Here is a 21598-nt window from a genome sequence, read left to right as displayed (position 1 = left end):
TTCTCCAAACTGCTTTATATCGTCATCGAGACACTTCACTAGATCTTTGTTCTCTGGCCTGTATTTGTCCCCTGTCCCTAAATAAACTACTCCTAGCCATGCCTTTTTACCGGCAATTGTACCTAATACCCAGACATGTTCTTTGCAAGTTAACTTTATTCTTTGCCAATTTGTTCCTTGGTGTATGAGCATACCTACTCCTCCTCCCTTCCTCTCCGTTGTTGAATTACTGCACCCACCCGTGTGGCAGCGACCTCTGCCGGCCATAGTGGGCATTCATTGCAGGCGGCGCCACGCTCGTCCATTGCAAAGAGCTGGTGCACGGCACACTAGCCAGTATATTATGGGGAACCAGCGCTGGAGTTTTCACGGCGCCTGCAGCGCCGCCCTGGCGGTCAGAACGTGCACAATGCAGCCGAGCTCCCCCGCGGACGAAAATTGCGTTGCGTGCCCTTAAAGTCGAAGGAAAACAAAAGGGCGCCGACGATACTATTGCGTATACAAGTGCCACAACTAAGTCGGGATGAGGGAGGATGTATCCTTCTGCGTCTTTCCATCTAAACCCTACGAACAAGAACGGAGGCGGCGTTGGATCCAAGCAGTCAGGCGAGCGGAGTAAGCTCCCGTCTTGTCGCCCTGTCAAGCGGTGTCGGGCTGGTTTCTAAATCAAATTTTGCGTGTATCCTTGGTTTATTCGATAGTGAAGACGGTCAGCCATGGCAGACAGTACCAAACAGCAGAATCTGCTATCGGTATTTCGTCGGAAACAAAATGAGCAATAGCATGCACCATCCGGCATATGTACCATTTTTCCTTCGCAAGGCCACCGCCAAGCCCCTTCCAACGCCACCGCACCAAGTGAACGATACGAAAGGTAAAAATTATCCATTCATTGCCAAGAATTATGTAGGAGGGAAGCTGCCTTGTAATACGATTTGTATGCGCATAGTGCCGGCGCACGCGCGACTAAGCCACCTATGTGTTTATAAATATGCGCATGCGGATGAGGACTCGGCGCTGAGATGCATCCGGCAAATTAATGTAATTAGTGCTAAATGTAGCCAGAATTGTTACGGATCAAGCAGCCGAGCACTCAAACCTTTGCTTGCGCGAGTCAGCTGATGCGATAAAGCTTTCTTCTCCATTGACTGCTGTGGCGAAGTAACATCAGAATTTTTTATGTCTAGCCAGAGAAATATGGAATATCTTCAGGCCAACAAATACTTCCGAAACCATAGCGCAGCACGACCGGAGCCATAACTGCTAGATTTGCGAGGCAGGCAGCCACGCAAGCATGGCATCGATACACGACGCAACCGTTAAAGAAACACACGTGCTCGCCGCGACGCACTGTGAAAAATGTATAAAGCTTAAAAAGCTTCTTTCGTCATTTCTTCACTTGATGGCGCTAGCTTCTTTACAAAAACTCCACTTGAAGCGGCGCGAAAACGGAAACATACGAACTATAATACGGCTGCGTATGCGTGTGTCGTCTGGTTGTGTGGCTGGAATATGCCGCGTTTCGTCGCCAGGGCGGCGTGCAACGCACTCTTTTCGACGCGCCGCCTATCCAGCGCTGGTTCCCCTAAGGCTTCGCCTCCACTAAAGCCCCTGCATCTACGCGCCACCGCCGCTTTGCATCATTCATTTTCCTCCATATGTTTTCCTCTTGCCAACAATGACTGCAGCGACAGATGACGCTGCAGTAGAGCGGCGTGCTCCAGCACCCCCGGCCGTTATCACAAAAAAAGGCACGTGGCACGTTTTCGCCGCCGGACGAAACAGTGCCGAATTCCAGGACACCATAATTCCCATAGAGTTAGTATTAATAATTCCTCTACGGACTGTGTTTGTAATCTCGGAGGCTGTAAATTTCTGAACGTTCGGCGGCGCCTGCTACCATTGAAGCTCTAGTGTTGCATCTGGTACTCTAGTGTAACGCTAATGAGTTCCAAAATGGTGGCTTATGGTGTCTCGCGAGCGTTACGTTCGGCGGCTTTTCCAGTCAAGGGTTTTAGCACTTAAATCCTGAACAGGCTGCCAAACTTGTCGTAGAAGGGTAGAGATCGTTCCTTAGCGGCCGCCTTCACTTGAGAAATGATTAAACTCGTAGCCGACCGCACGGAAGAGTCGCATTCAGGTAAGCAGGCTGGAGTGTCGCAGTGCAATTTTGTCTGTTTAGCCAACGAGATTAGAACATGTTAAGTATGTAATAAACCCGCTAGAGGATTATTTACTCAGATTTTCTTGCACTGCTTATATTTTCGGAAAGCTGGGAGCGTTGTATCGCAAAAAGCTAGCATTTTTTCCTCCCTCGTGTGGCCTACGGCTTAATAAGAATGACAAATCGATAAAACAATTTTCTCCTTGGGGAAAACGTGGGGAACAATTACGGAAGAAACGAGGCGTCTCATTTGAAGTCGCTGCACCGGAATAAAGAGGTCGGAAGTAACATGAAGTATATACAGCACCGCGACAGAGCGTGACCGATCTCCATCACGTCGAATCGAATCGCAGGATGCGTTGTTGTTGCATGCTTGTAAGCTATGCCCCAGCACACAAAGAAGGAAGACGCCTGAAAAATATGAACCGATTTCATTATTGCCACGTAGCGATGTTGTTGCTGTTATTGCATACATATGACCGCGCACTTTTGTGAAATGTAGTGTTCATTGTTACACTTGTTTACCATAACAACGGTCCTCAAGTCATATGAATTTTCAAGAAATGCAAACAGCAGATTAGTGCTTTGCCAGGCAGCTGGTGTTGCCCTATCACACACCTAGAAATATCATTTCTAGTGATATGCTGCTGTGGCCCAGTGGAAATTAGTTGAATGTGTCGCTCTATGCACTTAGTCATGTGGGCGTATTTGCTACGTTACTATGTCACACATTTATCACATCAGATGTAAAGCCACAATCTGTGCATGTGGAGTGCTGATGAATGAGACTCTTTTCATGCCAATTTTCATCTGCAGATGATAAAAATATTGGCAAAGTGGAACGGCCAGAGAACAGAGCGTCCACGCCAACCCAAGTGGACAGCAAAAGTGTGACAAGTGACGCCGCAGCGTCGAAGCCTGTGAAAGAACAGCAGGAACCGTGCTTCCACCGTAGTGCCCTGCTGCTTGCACACCGTGGAGGAGTTCATGGCAGGCCACGAAGCCTTGCACTTCCGAGAGAGCTGGCCATCAATGTTGTGGCCAAAAACCCTCAGCAGCTGGGCACTCCTGGAAGCAGCAAGAGGGTGGGTCCTTCGAGGTCTTCCATCTTGAAGCAGAATCCGGCTCCCCTTATCGTGGATGAGATAGATGCTGCAGAGGAAACTGTGACAACAAGCTTCCCAAATAAGGCTACAGGGAGCAGCAGGTCGGGACCACAGATGTGTCCTGTCTGCAAAAAAATAATCAGCAGTGCCAGCAACTTGAGGCAGCACTACACCATATGTCACACGTCCTCCGAACGGCCCTTCCCATGTGACATGTGTCAGAAGCGTTTCAACACTGAGAGCAACCTCAGGCAGCACCGGCGAACACACACGGGTGAGCGCCCCTTCCCATGCCCACATTGTGACCGTTCTTTTGGCACATCTACAAACTTGAGGCAGCACGAAAGAACTCATACGGGTGAACGGCCTTTTGCCTGCTCCGAGTGCCCTCGTGCCTTCCAGACTTCCAGTAATCTCCGGCAACACCTGCGGATACACACCGGTGAACGACCTTTCCCATGTCCTGAGTGTGGCAAGCGTTTTGGGTCATCAGCAAACCTGAGGCAGCATCGCAAGACGCATGATAATCACCGGTTGGAACAGAACAGGCACGACCTCCTCGTGAAGATGTCTGCATGTGACCAGACTTCAAAGAAGGGCAGTGAGGAGGACCCTGCAGAGAGTGAAGACGAAGCACCTCGGCCAGACACGGTCATCCTGGTGGAGATGGATGAGAGGGACGAGTCCCCTAATGGCACTGAGATGATTGTGGGCTACCAAAGTGTAGCCGATGGAACTGGTTGACTGCTGTAGTGTGCAGCATCGTGCAGCTGGAGTGCTTTTGGCAAGGTGTTGTGCTCAGTCTGTACATAATATTGTGAAGAGTGTCTTTCACTAATACAACAACGACATTGTAAAAAGAAAACATGGAATCACTGTGTTGCTCATTTCACAAGCTTCGAGTTGTTCAAACTGTAGGAAATTATTTTGTGTGTGCGTGTGTGTGTGTGTGTGCGCGCATGTATGGAGAGGACTTGTGTGTGAGAGAGAGTGGTGCATAAAGCAAGCAACTATGGCTTTCATAAAAGTCACAGATCTATAAATTTAATGATATTGCTACTTAGAAGATTAGTAATTTGTATTGAGTAATTAGTAAATTGAGTAGTAATTAGTAAATTGAGGGCCTCTGAGTGTGCACTACAATGACTCGAGACGTAAACTGCTGTGCACTGCACCGTTGTTCATTGCGAGATTCAGAAATATGAATAATCTTGCACATATCCAGAAATGCAAATAATGCACTTGCCGATAGGGAAGCTCAGCAAGTCGCTGCCAAATTTCACCTAACAAAGTAGTAGAGCTGCAGCTGACCCAGTGCAAGGATTCTGTATTTAATGTATTGAACAGTGTTCTGGAAACAATACTAGAATCTTGATGTGAAATGCCAAAGGTATGGTACAAGCATTATTGCACAGCACTCATATTAAAATTCAAAGAACCAGTGCTATGAAAGATTCCATACGGCATGTAAAATGGGCTACCACAGGATACTTCTGCTGAAATAGCACTGTTAGTGTCGATGTGGCGATGTTGGTTTTGCTGGTTAAACTAATTTCATGCCAACTAACCTTGTTCACTGTGATGCTGGTGCCTTCATTCCTGAACATTGGTGCAACCTGAGTCCTTTGCATCAAGGTACTATAAGAAGAAGATAAAACTGTTAACACCTGATGGGACCAAAGGGATGCAGTGGCTGTGTTACTGGTGGCCAATGGCTACTGATTATAGAGAGATCATTTAGCATGCCTATGCTGTTGTAGTCTGTGCATCATTGTGTTCAGCTTTGTATTGGCAAGACCATGAGTGTCGGTGGCAAGATCTCAGGGGCGAAAGTATTGGTGTAGTGACATCATTCTTCACCAGATAATGCCGTGCACTGCTCTTTTCAGTGACAGGATTTGTTTTTGCTTCTGTGAGAGGCATTAGCTGTGACATCAAAAGAATTTCTACCACTGTATACATGTACACGAAAAGTGTCAAGAATTTCAGGAAGTCAAGGAAAGAGCAGACAGCCTTGAACAAAACTGTAGGCTCCCTGCTGAAAGTACAAAAACGAATATAAGGTCCCACAATTATTTAAGAAGTTCTTGCACAACCCTATACAGGACATTTGATTAGTTACACATTTGCAAAAGGGAATGTTGCTGCTATTATATAATAAAATTGCACATCACAAGGTGACTCAAATATTGCAAGGTTCACAAGCAGAAGTAATACTTGTGGACAGCTCTAATTCGGTCTGTTGTGCAATAAAATAGTCGCTTTATGTGCCAAGTATCATTGATCAGCTTTGTGCAAACAAAGATGCTAAATGAGGAGATAAATTTGCCAGAAGCAGCTTGTAAACTCTTTTCATATGGGTCTGCAGCCTTAGCCACAGGAAAGATAGTAAAACAATACAAATATTTGGCTTGAATTTGGAATCTTAAACATACACAGAGCTCGTATTCAACAATGTGTTTTCATGTATCTACCTTCAATTATGTAAACAAAATTTAACCAGCAAAGCTTTCCCAGTTAGCACACAGCAGCATCATCTGCAAAGAAGCTAATTTACCTAGGGCATTGGAACTTTCTTGGTACGTGTGTTGTGTGCTTGCATGTGTGTGTGTGAGGGAGCGATGGCTCACCGCTGACACATTGATATATTGGCTTGTTTCTCTAGCTTCATCAACCTCGAGGCCTGCATAAATTCTAAATACCGCCGAGTCAAGTACAATGGATGTTTTGTAACCAATGGCTCTGAGCCCTTTCAGATAATTTGTACAGAACTGTGTAGCATGTGAACTTGGAGCTTTTTCTCATTTAAACTGTCTACAGGGACAATTATACAGCTTTAGCTGAATTCAGCACTTTTCATCTTGTGGTATAAGCATACTGAAACATGCTGGTGGAAATGCTACCAACCTCATTATTTTTCTATTTCTTGTATATTTATAAGAGAGCTTTAGCTTGTCTGTAAACATATTGCCCTTTGAAGAATACTTGTTTGCAGGAGACATTGTGGGAAGGGTGCTGGTAGTGACATCTTGTCAGGCTTTGTCCAAACACGTTAGAAGCACTTTTGTGTTACGCACGTACCCCTATTGAAGGAAAAATAAAAATTAACCGTATGTTCAAAGCTATGTCACTGCCATTGCTTCACAACAGAAGCCGGGTACAATACAGTTGGTCACGGCAATAATAACTTTGTGACTCTTAACTCTCTGGGCTACAAGATGGTGTCACCAAAGCGGCCGCTCGCTTATATGCCTGCAGTAATTCTCTATTCCACAAAGGGTAACACGTATACTAAGCAGTTAAGTCTCTCTAGCTTCAGCCCTTAAGATCAATGTTTGTGCTGTTTGTGGTTGGCACTGTTGCGTTCTCCAGGGTAGTGTACCTCATCACTGCCGACCAGTTGTTGCGATGCCTGTTTCTCGAAGCCCGACTGGCGTTACTATTGGGTACTGTGGCATTGTTGGCGGGCTGCAGGGGTCCGGTAGACCATGGCGACCAGGCAAGGACGAGACGATTTCTAGTGCGGAACTTGCACAGTTTATTCAATGGTTGGTGAAAGATAATAAGAGAATGAAGTGAAAAAGTACATTGCGGGGCCCTTTAAATAGGCCCACTAAAGTCGTAGGCGAGATCTTGCTCACGTCAACATCACGTGACAGGCACCTAGTCCCCATCGGTGCTTTGCGGCTGCTCCTCTCATGGGCGAGGTCGCACGTCCCCGTTGTTGCTTTGCGGCTGCTCCCGCATTCTCAGGCGAGCCTGGATGGGCCTGCCTCCGCAGGTATCAACCCGCAGGTCCGGGATCGTAGGTGCTTATCCTTTCTTCTAGGTGACAGTTTGCGAAAAGGGCATCTGGTTGTGGGTGGGCGACTGACTGTGGATAGGCGACTGATCCATTCTTCTAGGTGGCGTTGGTTTGCAGAAGTTCTCCTGTAGAGCTTGACAGTTCGTGGAAAGAGTTCTTCTAAAGTCGCACACACACGAAGGGGCCTGTAAGTACTGTGGGGCACCTGCCAGACCAGTAACCACTCGAGACAATCACAACGAATTGGGATTTCACCCTTCATTTCGATGAGGCATGGTGGTCGAGCATCCTTTTTGCCCAGGGTGCGCCAAACATGCCAAACATAACAGCGCATCATAGCCTCAGTTGCTTTTGCACCATGAAACTCTACATAACTAACAGTGGTTCTTGTTAACAAACCACAGAACCTTTAAGAAATACATTGCCTTAAGTGATGCCTGAAGTAACAATGGTGATGATATAAGCGTACGATATGAAACGCGGTAAGAGCACATGCTACAAAGCTCGTTCGTTTATCCTTTATGGTGTATCTGAATCTTTAAATACCTTCATTAAGCTACATTACTCACAACAGAAACATTCCATGTTTCTTAGTGCCACCAAACTTCCAGCCATTCCTTAATATAGCAGGGTTTCGGTATGAGGTAGTTGGTATTTTATTGCAAACATCACTTGCAGCGCATGCATGCACATATGTAAGCGATGCTTGCCTATAGCCTCAGATGCAGGTTCATTTGCATTTCTCCTACTGTCCTTAAAACCTAATATCTCTGTAGGCTAATTACTTCCAGGTTTCTTGCCAGATGGATACTCTGATGACAGTCCACTAGAATGTGTTCAATGGTTTCTCCACCATTTTCACATGCTATGCACGAATCGTCATCTGAAAAATTTCTGCTATATCTATGCATTGTTTAGAAGAACTGCCGATATATGCAGCTTCAAAACGAATAAAACCAGCTGATAGCTTGCCCTCTTTTCGTCTACCTCGCTGCTTTCCCGTGTTCGTCCTTTTATACGCGCAACTCTTCCTAACATAGCCATGCATTCTCAGGCACCCTGATCTGGTTTCTGACAGCATGGCACTGCCCTTTGAACTGTCGTATACTTCCAATTTCATCTCTTGCAGTTTGATATTGTCGTATTGCTGGCCTCCTCTCCATTGTGCCTATTTGGTACACTGTTTCTGAATCTCTGACTTCATATTTTTCCCTGCTGCTGTCCGCCATACTAGTGCAATATTTACTGGCTCTCTCCACTGAGACAGGATGCGCCTCACCCATCCCCGGCCAACTGTATGCCTCTCCCCAAAAAAGAATTCCTGGCCATGCCACTGCAACATACCTGATCTGCATGGACCTTATGCTGTAGATTGCAGTCTACTTCGTAACCCTAAGACCAAAGCCAATCACTTGACAAGCACCATGTATGCGATACAATTGCAAATGCGAACCATGTAAATTACACCATCCACATAATCAAGAAAAGGGCTGACAGTTGGAATAGCACACTGTGGTATAAAGGCCAGCCTTTTTGAGGCACCTTATCCCTGACATAATAGTTCTGCGGAAACTCGCAAGATGGAGAGAAGTAATTAATAACGGGAAAAATATACATCCACCCAAACGTAGCAAATTGCTACAAAGGAAACCCATACGGGTTCCTTGAAAGAAAAAGCCTCGCAGTTGAAGAAAAATTCGTTCTGGTCCGGGACTTGAACCCGGGACCACCGCCTTTCTGTGGCAGTCGCTAAACCATCTGACTTAACCAGGCAGCTAGCAGATGGCAGGGCAAAGTCGAATTCATCAACAACTCGAAGAAAATGCAAGAGTTTGATGTAATAGTTCTACAGAAACCTGCTGGGTTTCTGCAGAACTATTAGTATGGATCGTATGGAACATATGTATATATGTTCCATACGTTCCAGCGGTAGTATGTTGAGTGGTCGTGGCAAAATCGTGTAATGTGGCCAGGTAGACCACACATGTCGGTTGTCGGGGGTGTGCCATTGTGCACTTGCTGTGTGGGTACCTCGGCTGAGTGGAGTGGCACAGCTGATGGGAATGGTGTAATGGCCCGAGACGGTGGCTGTGCAATAGCCTCGGCATTGCTGAGAAGTGCATTCAGCTTGGTACAGGCAACGGGAGTCGTCACCGACAGAGTCTCGTGGGATGAAGGAAGAGCTGTGCAAACTTATTCCTGTATGACCTGGTGAAAGTTGGCAGGCAAAGGCGAGGGTGCTTGCGCGGCTGAGAACTGCAGCAACCTCAGCATGGACGAACTCCTTCACTACAATATATATATTCTGAGGCTGTCTTTGACAAGAATAGTAAAGATTGGTTTGATAAGTTGGTACCTCTACCTTGAGGTGGTGGTTCATTCTCAATGCGATACAAGGAGGTTATAAAAACACATCATGTTTTAATTGTGAATTTGTGAAATAAAGGGGTAAGTTCTCTTGTTGACATGTCTGGCCAATCAGGGCACATGTGAATTTCTGATATGCTTGCAAGGAGACACAATCTCTCCGATGCTATTCACTGCATGCCTGGAAGATGTATTCAAGCTATTAAATTGGGAAGGCTCAGGAGTGAGGATCAACAAAGAATATCTCAGCAACCTTCAGTTTACAGATGACATTGTCCTGTTCAGCAACACTGGGGACAAATTAAAACAAATGTGCAGAAGACAAAAGTAATGTTCGATAGCCTGGCAAGGGAACAAGAGGTTAGGATAGCTAGTCAGCCTCTAGTGTCTGTAAAAGAGTATGTTTATCTATAGGTCAATTACTCACAGGGAACCCTGATCATGAGAAGGAAATTTACAGAAGAATAAAAATGGATTGGAGTGCAAATGGCAGGCATTGCCAGATCCTGACTGGGAGCTTACCACTCTCATTGAAAAGAAAGGTGTACTATAACTGCTTCTACTGGTTCTAACATATGGGGCAGAAACTTGGAGTCTGACAAAGAAGCCATAGAACGAGTTAAGGACTGCGCAAAGAGCAATGAAATGAAACATGTTAGGCGCAACGCTAAGAGACAGGAAGAGAGCAGTGTGGATCACAGAGCAAACGGCAATAGCTGATATTCTAATTGACATTATGAGAAAGAAATGGAGCTGGGCAGGCCGTATAATGCGTAGCATGGATAACTGGTGGACCATTAGAGTTACAGAATGGGTGCCAAGAGAAGGGCAGCGCAGTCGAGGATGGTAGAAAACTAGGTGGGGTGATGAAACTGGGAAATTTGCAGGCGTGAGTTGGAATCGGTTGGAACAGGACAGGAGTAATCGTAGATCGCAGGGAGAGGCCTTCATCCTGCAGTGGACCTATAAATAGGCCGATGATGATGATGCTTACAGTACGGGAAGAAGCAGCTACAATAAAATGCACAGGTCGGTTTTGTATGGATTCAAGTAAATATGAGAGTTGTGTTTTTCAAGGGTATATGACAGATTGACGAAGCATACTCGATTTTTGATTCTTTTTATACAGTAGAAGTTTAAGGAAAGCTGGAGCCCAAGAAAAATTTTAACACGGAAAGCTGTGTTGGGTTATCAGTATTAGTCATGTAATTGATGTGTATTTGCCTTGTGAGATTATTAGTCATATGAATACCTATTGTTAGATACGGGACCTTTTCCTGAGCCTCCTTCGAGTTCAGCAGACCACATCGAATCACACCACAGCTAATTAAGGAGCGCAGAAGCACGGATACCACATTCCCAAGGCGTGGCACGTGCAAACAAGTTGGCGTACCCCACCTCGTATGCCGCAGGTGGAGCTATTCACTGCTTGACTCTTCCCGAAGGTGAAGCGAGAGCCTGGCACTGTTGCAGGTAAAGTGGGTCCCGAAGTAATGCACCGTGAAAACCTGGCAGCGTCGCCCCCATCCGCCTATTGTGACGGCGCATTGCAAGTAAGCAAGGCAAGACCGCAGGGAGAAGTAAGCCCTCGGACAATTGGGGACCAAGCAGCGACCCTCTCCGCCGGGTGTGACACCATCGCACGGGCGCCTACCATTGGCCGAAAATGACGACACCCGAGCGGGCTCGCCGATTGGCCGAAAATGGTGTCACCTGAGCGGGCTCTCCCATTTGCTGAACGTGACGTGTCTTTGAGGCACTGAAGGGCTTAAAAGACGCAGACCGGGAGCAGCAGGAGAGCATTCTTTGATTCATCTCTTGCGAGCTTCTTGCCGCGGGCCACAGCAACCGAGTTGCTGCTGGCCCGTAATGACTTTAAACTGTTAATTGACTCTCACTGTAAATAAACCTCCCAAGTTTTCATCCCAAAGTCCTCCTCAACTCTTACACTATGTACAAAATAACAGGCTTAGAAAGAACAGTTAGTTTTGCAGGTAAATGTGCTAAAAGCACTAGCTATAATGTCAACATCCCTTCATCTTTGCTGATGTTATGTTTTCAACTAGTGATGACATTAGTCTATCTGAAGTGAAACGGAACTGCCAGGGTTTGTTTTACAACAAAACACACAGCCATCAAGAGAAAGCTTAATGTTGGACGTTAAAGGCCAACTGCAACGAAATGTCACTTGAGCTAAATTGCCTGCAAATGCTTAGTATATACTATCAATGTAATCTTAGTAAAACTGCGGGGCTGATAATTGTCTAATTTTCTCACTAGCAGCCTTCGAATAGCGCCCAAGCAGACAATGCGTGCACCTGGTGGCAAAGCGGAAATGGTGAACATTGGGGCATGATTGCCGATCTCCCAGTTGCAGTGGTGCCACGGCTGCTGATTTACCAGCAGAGCCACTGAAACATATGTTTAAGATTTTCTGCCGATTCAGTCATAAGGCATTTGAATCTAGTGATATTTTGTTGGTTCTATGGAAACAAAAGCAAAATCTGCTACTTCTTCTGTACCGAGTTTATTTTAATGCAGTGCCACGTTGCGAATGAAAAAAAAAAAAAGGCGGGTAGGCTCAGAGCCCATTCTTGCATTTCCAGATTCTCAAACTTGGCACTACCGATGTCTTATGAGCAAAGGCGGGGAGAAGGCAAGACGGTGGAAGTGAAGGCACAAGTATGAAGCCACAACCAATGACTTTTTGAGTGCAGTCAGGACGCCGGTCGGTGCTCAGTTACTACACATGCCACATGTGGCTTGGCACGTCACCCATTGCGTCACATCAATACACGCATGAACAGATAGGCTTCAGCGTGGACACCTCAGTTAGAGCTCACGAGAGTTCACCACCACTAAAGCTTTCAGGTACTAACTACCATCCGATGCCTTTGAATAGGCCATCGCCAGGTCTCAAAAGTTTTTAAATGTGTGCTTGATTACGGGTTTTGGAAACTCCAGGTTTCTGAAAAGCACCGCCAAAAATCTCCAGGTAGTTTTTGTGCAATTTATCAGAAGCTGCAATAATACAATTGAGCGCTAATATAAGCGCTGAATTCGTGGGTTCTAATACCGAGTGCAAATATTGAAATAGAAAAACTCAGTGCCCTTCCACCCTGTGAAGACGGATGACCAGCGAAGCTGTGGGCCCCTTGATGGCGACTGCACCTCCGCCGCGGGTCGGCCCGGCATTTCATTACCTTCGGGATCGGCCCACGTATGTGTCTACACATGGACACGATCCTGGGGGAACTAGCCCTCCGCAGCTTCGCAGTAAAAATCTATTTTTTCATGTGTCATGGCAACAATGGCGCCCGGGCGCGTCGCTCACTCAACATGCGCAAGTTGGCCAGCATACGCAAGTCGATGTCGGGGCGCGCTTTCTCGTTGCGCACGGGACTTAGCAGTGCCAAGAATGCCGACGCGTTGCGTGGGGTGCTCGAACACAAGCGACAGCTGTGCACTCACAACGCAGAGCAGGTAGAGCAAGGCCGAATACCCAGCCTTCCGATTGCAAGCGTGTACCGCGGCGCAGGGTGCTCACAGAGAGAGAAGTGGTTCTTGAAGGGATAAGGAAAGGTTGACACTGTTTTCTGCAGCCCTTGCGGGAGCACGGCTCAGCGTCAACAGGGGTGGGGGGGATAGTGGGAGGAAAGGAGAGTAGAGTGTTAAAGTGTCGCCATGGCAGCGGCTGAGCAGTCCGGCAGGAAGGGCCCAGTGGGTCCGGTAGGAGTGGTGATCTGGTGAAAGGCCAGGGGGCGGTGATCCAGCAGGAGCCAGATGATTGGGGCAGGTCGAGTAGCCTGCAAAGACGGATAGCCTCACGGCTATCCGTCTTTGCAGAAAATCCTAGAGTCTCGCCGAGAGCCCCGACGAGGAGGGCTGGTAGCTCGCTACGACCAGGGAAGAGGATGTCTTCCTGCAGGAGACGGTCACGCTGCTGCAGGTAAGCAGGGTAGGCCAGTAGGAGGTGCTCCAGGGTCTCGGGCTCCCCACAGGAGGCACAGGCTGGAGAGACGACGAGGCCGTGCCGGCGAGCACCCGTTTAAGAGAGAGACAGAGCACGCTCCCCCTCCTCCTCTGTCTTCTGCATTGGATTGGCGCGGCTCGCTACGTGCTTGCGTTCGCATTTTGGTGTGCGCCTGCTTCCTTTCGTGCGTGTTTTAACTTGCGGCAAAAAAAATGTCCTTTAGCAAACACCAACTAGGCGAACAAGCAGTTCTGTTGCGACATATTGTGACACCAAGCTCGGCTTTACCGCGCATCAGGCAAGCGCGACGCGGACCAGCCAACGCGCACAAAGCATGTATACACTGCAATTGACGAAGCTGCACAAGCTACATTTAGACAGCACAGTTACTTACCCATGCAAGCATGCAAGATCTGCTTGGCAAACGCTTTCTAGGGACCACTATAAGTACTATAAGCCGCGATGTCACACGAAAACCAAATGCAAGTTGTATTCACGGGCGATATTCTCGAGCGATCATTTCCGGTAGTGCGTTATCTTCGAGACATTTTGCGCGTATCTGCATAGGACACGTCGACGTAAGCGAACGAAAGCCTTTCTGACAGCGTCAAAAACGCTGTCAGCAGGAACCGCATGCTGCATTTGTCACGAAGAATGCGACGCGGCAGCAGCAAGCCGCGCAGGTATGCAAGGCCGCCAGAGCGAATTGGTCGAAACATTCGCGTTCGGAGACCGCCATGTCTGGCCGTGAATTTATACGCGCAATTAGCGACAGAAAACTTGCATAGTAGAGAAGGCTACACCAGCGCGGCTACGACATAGACATAGAATAAAGAACCAACTTTCGCCATGGCGCGGCCGACCACATAGGAAACGCTATCACAGAACACCTGTACAAAACGCTATGCGGCCGACAGCAGTGGCGGCCGAGCGGATTGAAGTCGCTCGGCGGACTTCACTTTCATTTTCTGCGTGAAATCCGACATGTTCAATAAAAGAAATGATTAAATAATCTACGTATGGGAATTTTCACAGGATCGTGGCCCTCTCTTAATACTATAAAAAAATTTTTTTCATGTGCGTACGAAACTACTATAATCAAGTTGACCGACTCTACACGCTTGTTTCGACCAAAGGGCATTGTTGGGTTTCACGACAAATTTAGGCCTGGAAAGGTGGTAGCCACACTGGTTGCTGCATTTTTTGTCGGTAGCGCACTCTTCGCTTTCTTTAGAGTCTCGCTGTCATCCTCGGAGGTTTTAGTTAGATTTTTAAGCTGAGGTGAGTGCAGCAACTTTTGTCCTAAATTTTAGTTGTGCAAAGGTACCGGTGGTAGGGCGAGAAAACTACCGGGCGAGGCCTTTTTTCGCCCTACCCACCTCCCTGCTCTGCCGAGATGATGGCCCATTGTTGTTTTCATTCAAATAATTTTGCGTGGGATCTGGGCGTTTTGCAGCGTTACTAGTGCCCAGTATTGTCAGAATGTACCCAGGCTAGATAAAGACTAACAGATCTCTGTAGTGCTCCGTTCATCGGAAGATTTGCCACAATCACCAGCATTGAGCACAGCAGAGCTTCGCGACGTGGTAGCCGGCGCTAAGCTTGCGTTTTTAAACTTTGTTTCCGCGGGATCGGTTTCAGTTGAAGTGACTGCAGGTGATCGAGATTTCTGAAGACAACAGAGTTTGGATTTTGGACCTTGTTAAGCCTAAGCATGTGCGCAGAGGAAGCGCTGCCATGCAGTCGCGGTGACGACGCTCGCATGCTTTCGGTGTTGGGTGCGATGTCAGCGTAGAAAAAACAGCACAACGTTGAATTAATTTTTGATGCCTTCAGTGAGGAAATGAGTTAATTTGTTTTGGTGATGGAACAGCCACTTACAGCATAAGATATTTAGATTTGGAGATTGCTGTTTAACCTGGTCATGTGTTCTGGAGCTATGTGCCTTGCTAAAGGAAAGGTCTTGTGTTGTTTTCTTCAGCACATGCAAAAATTGTAAAGTGAAGTATAGAAAAAGCATGCCTGAGAGCTGCGGTCATGGACTCATGTGAGCCCTCGATAAAAACAAGCCTTTCATCACAAATTCAATGCTAGAACATGTTGGCTATCTGATCAGTGTCCTGTCTGGTGTTGCATGCAGTAACTGCAATGAGTGAAACAAAAAGGTGGTAGGAAAATAACTGCTGCAGTCTTGTAGGACTGCTGTTATCCCCTAGGTACAGTGTGTGTCCCATAGCATAGTGGAAATTGTTGTGTAACCCGGAGTGAAGGTAATCTTTAACAACAAGCACAAGCTTGGCGGATTATGCAGAAGAGTGAATCAAGAATAAGAAAAAAATAAGAGCAGTCGCATTCTAACGCATTCATTGAATTGTTGAATGTACACACATGCTGTGTATGAGATTCCACTTGCGTGCAATTGCTGCTACATCAGGCAAACTTCAAGATGTATCGATTACTACCTACGTAAACATGCAGCTCCACTAGAAGGATCCCCCTACAGTCGTCTCACCACTGTAAGAGGTATGGCTGCAATTTGTATATTTAAAAATTGTAAGATAAAGTCCCACAAACAGCATGCCTGCAGGATGCTTTCACTGTTTTGACACAAGGGCATCCCTGTCATTATTGGCAAAAGAAGCAAATGATTTCTGCCATACAGATATTTTGCATGTGCCTTCCACGTGTTCCTTGTGCTGCTTCGAAAAAATAAAGCATTTGGTTGTCAGCACTCTGTCCTCTTTGTTCTTTTTGAGTCGTGCTGCTAAGTATTCCCTTTATCAAGATGTGCCAACTAGGCTCAACTGAGCATGTAGGAATATCCAATGGTGTGCTGCCAAAGAAAAACATCAGCAATTTGTACTACGTCAACACCGAGAAAATTAAATCTACTTTAAAGCTGCCGACATATTCGAGCTTGCATTTTACTGCCCCTAATCCATTGAATAATTACATGTAATACTAATTCTTATGTTGCCTAGAAAGCACTTTAAACTTCACTTTCTTCACAGTGTAGTACAAGTTATGCTATGCAGTGCAACTTTGTTGACTGATCAACTTTGAATTGATCTTAGTAAAAGCAGTGCAAAAATAACAGCAACACAAGACAGAAATACACGGCACTGAACTGACTTGTTCATTTCACGCAGGAAAGAATAAACACAAACAGGCTGCCTGAGCGCGCACCCTAGTACAGCTTGTATTTACCACATATTTCTAGGAGGCTGATACGTGGTAAATGCCAGTAGCGTAAGGGTGCCCACGCTGTTTATATTTATTCTTTCCTCTGTGCAATAAACCAGTCAATTGTTAGTTCAGTGCCTGTGCTGTGTACTTCTCTGTCTTGTGTTGCCATTATTTTTCTGCTGCTTTTACTATGAAGATTAACCAACTTGCCCAGTTTTACACTCTCTTGCAAGAACTAGTGACAAAAATGAATGTCGTATAGCTGGAGTTGCTGTAAAGGCGATTCCTTCCTGGTAACATTAATCCACTAATTGCCATTTTTTTAATTGAGCTTTGTATTTTACAGAGCAATTGCATTGTAGCTGCTCGTGCTTGAATAGCTAAGGGAAAGCATGTGGAGAAATATATTCACATGAGCCCTTGTGTCCAATCTTTCTTGGTCAAGCCTGAAAACAGGAATGCGATGAAGAGTGCGATGCACCTGGCTTTGTGCCATCAACAGTTTCACAGACAGGAAGGGAGATGCTATGTAATAACCTTAGAAATCATGGGTTTGGCACGGCTTCACTTAAGAAAGGAAACCACAGCTTCTTTCATCGTTCATTGAGGTTCAGCTGTGGTGGCATGCTAATTAGACATCGTTTCCTTAGCACAATGATATGTTTTATGTTGACTTCGTTTTTGTATTATTGTGTGCACAAAGTAAATCTCAATACTTTTGAGTGTGTATGTTGTTAGATTTGGATGGCTTTTGAGCACTGACACTTTCCGTGAGCAACTATTTGATATATTTTAAAAAGTGAGTACATTGGCAGAAATGAGAGGGTAAATGTTGATATTAAAGTGGCCATGGTGGCTGCATTTTGATGGGGGCGAAATGCAAAAACACCCGTGTGCTTAGACTTAGGTGCACATTGAAGAACCCCAGGCGGTCCAAATTTCTGGAGTCCCCCACTACGGCATGCCTCATAACCAGATTGTGGTTTTGGCACGTAAAACCCTACATTTTAATTTAGGTTAAACTCTGACAGCTGTTTGAAGCCAGAAGTTTAGACAACTTCATCATTCCTTCATGCTGGATGAAGTGCTGTACCTGTTACACAGGTAGACACTAGTACGAGATTTCTGTCAAATAGCCTAAATATGAAACCTATGCCTGTAAGCAGTAATGGAAAATGTAACTAGCTGACCGCTAGGCTTACTGAACGAATAGAGCAATGGCAGTATTAGTGATATGGAAGTCAAAATGGCCAATTGGATGAGGTGTTATAGGTTACGAAATTGCAAAAACAAACCCAGTTTGAGCACTTGCTACCACCTAAAAGTACTTATTAAGAATGTACACAGATATGTAAGAAGCCGGCACATAATCAACAGACATATACTCTTGATATTGCCATTTCTAACTTATTTATTCTCCTATGCTCCCCAGTACCTTGTGCGAATTCCATCTTGTTTTCTTCAACTGCCTGAGCACTCTTAACTGCCCTTGCTCTTGTGTTTGTCCTTCCTGGCATGGTACTTAAAAACATTTGTTGCAGAGGCTGATTCGTTGGTGCCATTGGTGCTTACATACCAGACATTCTTTAAGGATACCCTGTTGGCTTGCTGTTTCGACAACAGAGAATGGCCCTCTGTGGTTTGAGCCTCAGTTCGACAGTCCTATTCTCACTAGCACAACTAGTACCTCTAATCTTTGTATCGCTATGTTTAGTTTTTTGTCAAAACTCCTTTTCATTCTTTCATAGTACTTTGCTCTCTTTGTTTCTTCTGTCAGTTGCAGCACTGCTTGAACTCCTAGAAACGTGTCGGCTGGTAAATACGTTGGATTCCCAGTGTCAGCAAAGAGTGGTGTGCATCCCAGAGCTGGTTGTACAGGAGCGGTTATGATGAGCCGCTTCAAGGCATACACCCGGGAAGTCTGGATTTATGTGCGGTTTGATGTAGCTTGCTCAGCTAGCCCATTAGCTGCTGGGTGATACGGTGCTCTGACCTTGAGCATAACGTAATGTCACTTGGCCCATTCCTTAAGTTGATGGCACCGAAAGGCAGGCCCATTGTCTGACACTAATGCTTTCACATTGTCAAATATCTTTCGGCTTAAAAGGAAGATCACACTATCAGCATCCTCCTTCCCTGGTTTTGCTGCCACCATCCTTGTGCAGTCATCCACACACAGCAGGAATGCTTAAGCTTTCTTGACGCCTTCAGATTTTTTCCCAAGTTCAGCCAAGTCCATGTGAATAACTTCAAATGGTGTGCTCGAGTGCTTTGGTCACATCATTTGTTGAGTTGGTTGTTTAAGCTTTACTTTATTCATCTGGCATTTGTGACATGACTGCATGTATCTTTTCGTGTCTTCTTTCATGTGAGCCATATGAACCTTTTCGTCAGTTTACTGTAGGTCCGCCAAAAACCATCATGACTACCTGGATGGGGACTATTGTGGTAAAGGTCCAGAATGTTTGGAACCAGCGTGGGAGGCACTGCAATTATACCGGTGCCTGTTGTAAAGGTTCTGTTTCTTCCCAAATTTTGGCGTCACCTATTGTTTTGTGTTGCACATCAACAAATATGACCCCCAATCTGGACATTGCGACTGTATCTTTCATAGAAGCTCGTGGACGGTGTTTTACTTCAAAGTCTAACTATTGCAGCTCACTGACTCACCGGGTGAATTTTCCTTTTCACTCTGCCATTTTAAAAAGGCGGGTGACCGCCTCAGGATCTGTGTACAAATTGACTCTGGTACCTTCTACGTAGGAATGGAAGTACTAAATTGCCTTTAAAACTGTTAGAGCTTCCTTTTCTGTCGTCATGTAGTTCACCTCCGCTTTGTTAAATGTGTAGCGATAGTAGGCAATTACGCTTAGTTGGCGATTATTCGGCTGGCTTGCGTCTTACTGTTGTAGTATCACTCCCGTTTTGTAGTGCTAGGCATCTGTATTGAGCTCAAATGGCAGAGCAAAGTCCGGAAGTCTGAGGACTGGATCAGATGAGATAACTTGTACTAGATCCTCATAGGCCACCTTGCAGTTGCCCGTCCAACTGAATGGTACGTCTTTATGTGTTGGTCTAGTCGGACACCTAGTTTTGAGAGCACAGTCTTGGATAACTGCTCTAAGATGGCCTGCCGAACCTACGAACATGCGTAGTAAGTGAACACGAAAAGGTTTCACAAGTTTTCCTACGCGTGCCACTGACTCTTCCTTTTTGTTCTTTGTAGTGCAATCCAGTACTCTGCCTAAGAAGGTTAGCTTGTTCTTGAAGAATTCACTCTTAGAATTAACTTGGCTTTTGACAAAGCTGCGAGGACGTGTGCCAGGTGTTGTTCATGGAGACGCTTGCTTTTAGAATACACAACAATAATATCCATGTAGACATTGCTGAAGCGGCCAATGAATAGATCCATAACTGTATTCATGATTTTCTGAAACCAGCTGGGCGAGTTCTTCCTTCCAAAAGGGAAGCGGTTGTATATGTAGATGTCAAACTGAGTTATGAAAGCTGTATGCTGCTTCGTATCCTATTGGAATTTATACTTGCCTAAAGCCTTTACGAAGGTCTATCCTAGAAAACCAAGTACATCCACCTGCATTGTCAATAATTCCATCTATTCAAGGCATAAGGAATGGAATGAGCTGTGTCTGGTTAATTGCTGTATAGTCCATGCAGAGTCAGAGGCTTCTGTCTTTCTTGGGTGCTGTTGTCATTGGCGATGCATATGGTAAACAGATGGAAGGGTAATACCTGCATCTAACATCTTCACAAGCTCTTCTTTCAGCCAGGCTTTCTTTTCTCTGGTGAGGTTGTAAGGTTTCTTCCGTAGTACACTTGTGTCATGTAATTGAAATGGAACTTCAAACTTTGTAGTAACTGGAGGATAGCCTTCACAACAGTATAATTTGGGATATATTATATGAATATCATCTTCTTTCTTCACAATGCAAATTTCCTTCTCCTTTCCCACAAGTTGCGGTTCATGCACATCTTGGCTTAGAGGCACAGTGTCATCCCAGTGTATGTTAAGCTTGAGCAACTTCATGTCTGGATGGGAGAGTAGAGAGCCATACTCAATGCCGTCTATAACCAGTGTCAGTATTTGTGTAGCTCGTCACTGGTACTTAAGTTTTAGGTGTATCCATTCGCAGTGTTCTCTGTCACACCCAGTGAAGCCTCGCACAACGACTGTTTTTCTTGTAAATATGTTCTCTGCTTTGGCTCTGCTTTTTTTTATAATTGAAATCGACGCTTAACTGTCTACAAGAGCTTGCATAGTCTCGCCATTCACTTTGAGTTGTACATGCTTTTCTTTTTTTTTAAATAAACTTGATGACACAAGTTAGACTACCTCATTCGCTGTAGAGACATGTTTAGAATTTTCCTCTGCTTCTTCCTGCTCTTCATATTTTGACTCTAGGTTTTAGGACTTGCAATGCTCGTGCCAAAGTTAGAGCTGACACCTTACAACACTGATGGGCACTTCTCGTCCAAGCGATTCATGCTTGGCGTCCCTGCGAAGTTTTGTCTGATCTTGTAGCTTTATTCAGTCCAGGAATTCAGAAATAGTTTTAGTAGCTCGAAGAGCACTTCAAGCATTTTCGGATTTTTTGTTAGAACCTGTCATTGCAGATCTCTAGGTAAGCCGTCGATGGTTAAGCGTAAGAAGTGATGACAGTCCAGGTTCAGCGAGGCAAAGTCACTGTTTCTTCAGTCACTTTGCCTGACTTTACTTGCAGCAGTAGAGTAGTGCCTCATGCTACTGCTCATACGAAGGAAACTCTCCTTTCATTTAGGCCAAAATTTTGTCTGGAGGTCGCCACTCATGCCACTTTCTTGCTTTCCCGCTAAGGAATGGTCACATGTTTATCACTAGGTCTTCATCAGACAGCCATCCATTGTTCTCACCATTTTGTAAATCATCAGTCGGTTATTTAATTTTCAGGCGGGAACAGTGCTATGGACAAGCATCAAGTAAAGGTAGAAATGACACACTA

At 45.6% G+C, this 21598-nt stretch overlaps 1 protein-coding gene across 1 annotated transcript in view; it reads left to right on the top strand.

The window, feature by feature from the left end:
- Window positions 1-420: 420 nt before the first annotated feature.
- Window positions 421-21598, top strand: part of LOC142570249 (uncharacterized) — a 176838-nt gene continuing 155660 nt past the window's right edge. Inside the window, exons 1-5 of the mRNA XM_075678650.1 lie at window positions 421-874; window positions 2981-4009; window positions 6266-6288; window positions 14927-15071; window positions 15894-15938. Coding sequence (XP_075534765.1) covers window positions 772-874; window positions 2981-4009; window positions 6266-6288; window positions 14927-15071; window positions 15894-15938 — 1345 coding nt within the window. The 5' untranslated portion in view covers window positions 421-771. The remainder of the gene's footprint in view (window positions 875-2980; window positions 4010-6265; window positions 6289-14926; window positions 15072-15893; window positions 15939-21598) is intronic.

This window comes from Dermacentor variabilis, chromosome 2 (genome assembly GCF_050947875.1).
Source record: "Dermacentor variabilis isolate Ectoservices chromosome 2, ASM5094787v1, whole genome shotgun sequence".
In the NCBI taxonomy this organism is placed as follows: Eukaryota; Metazoa; Arthropoda; class Arachnida; order Ixodida; family Ixodidae; genus Dermacentor; species Dermacentor variabilis.
The sequence above is the reverse complement of the archived record's forward strand: the minus strand, read 5'-3'. Positions and strand labels throughout refer to the sequence as shown.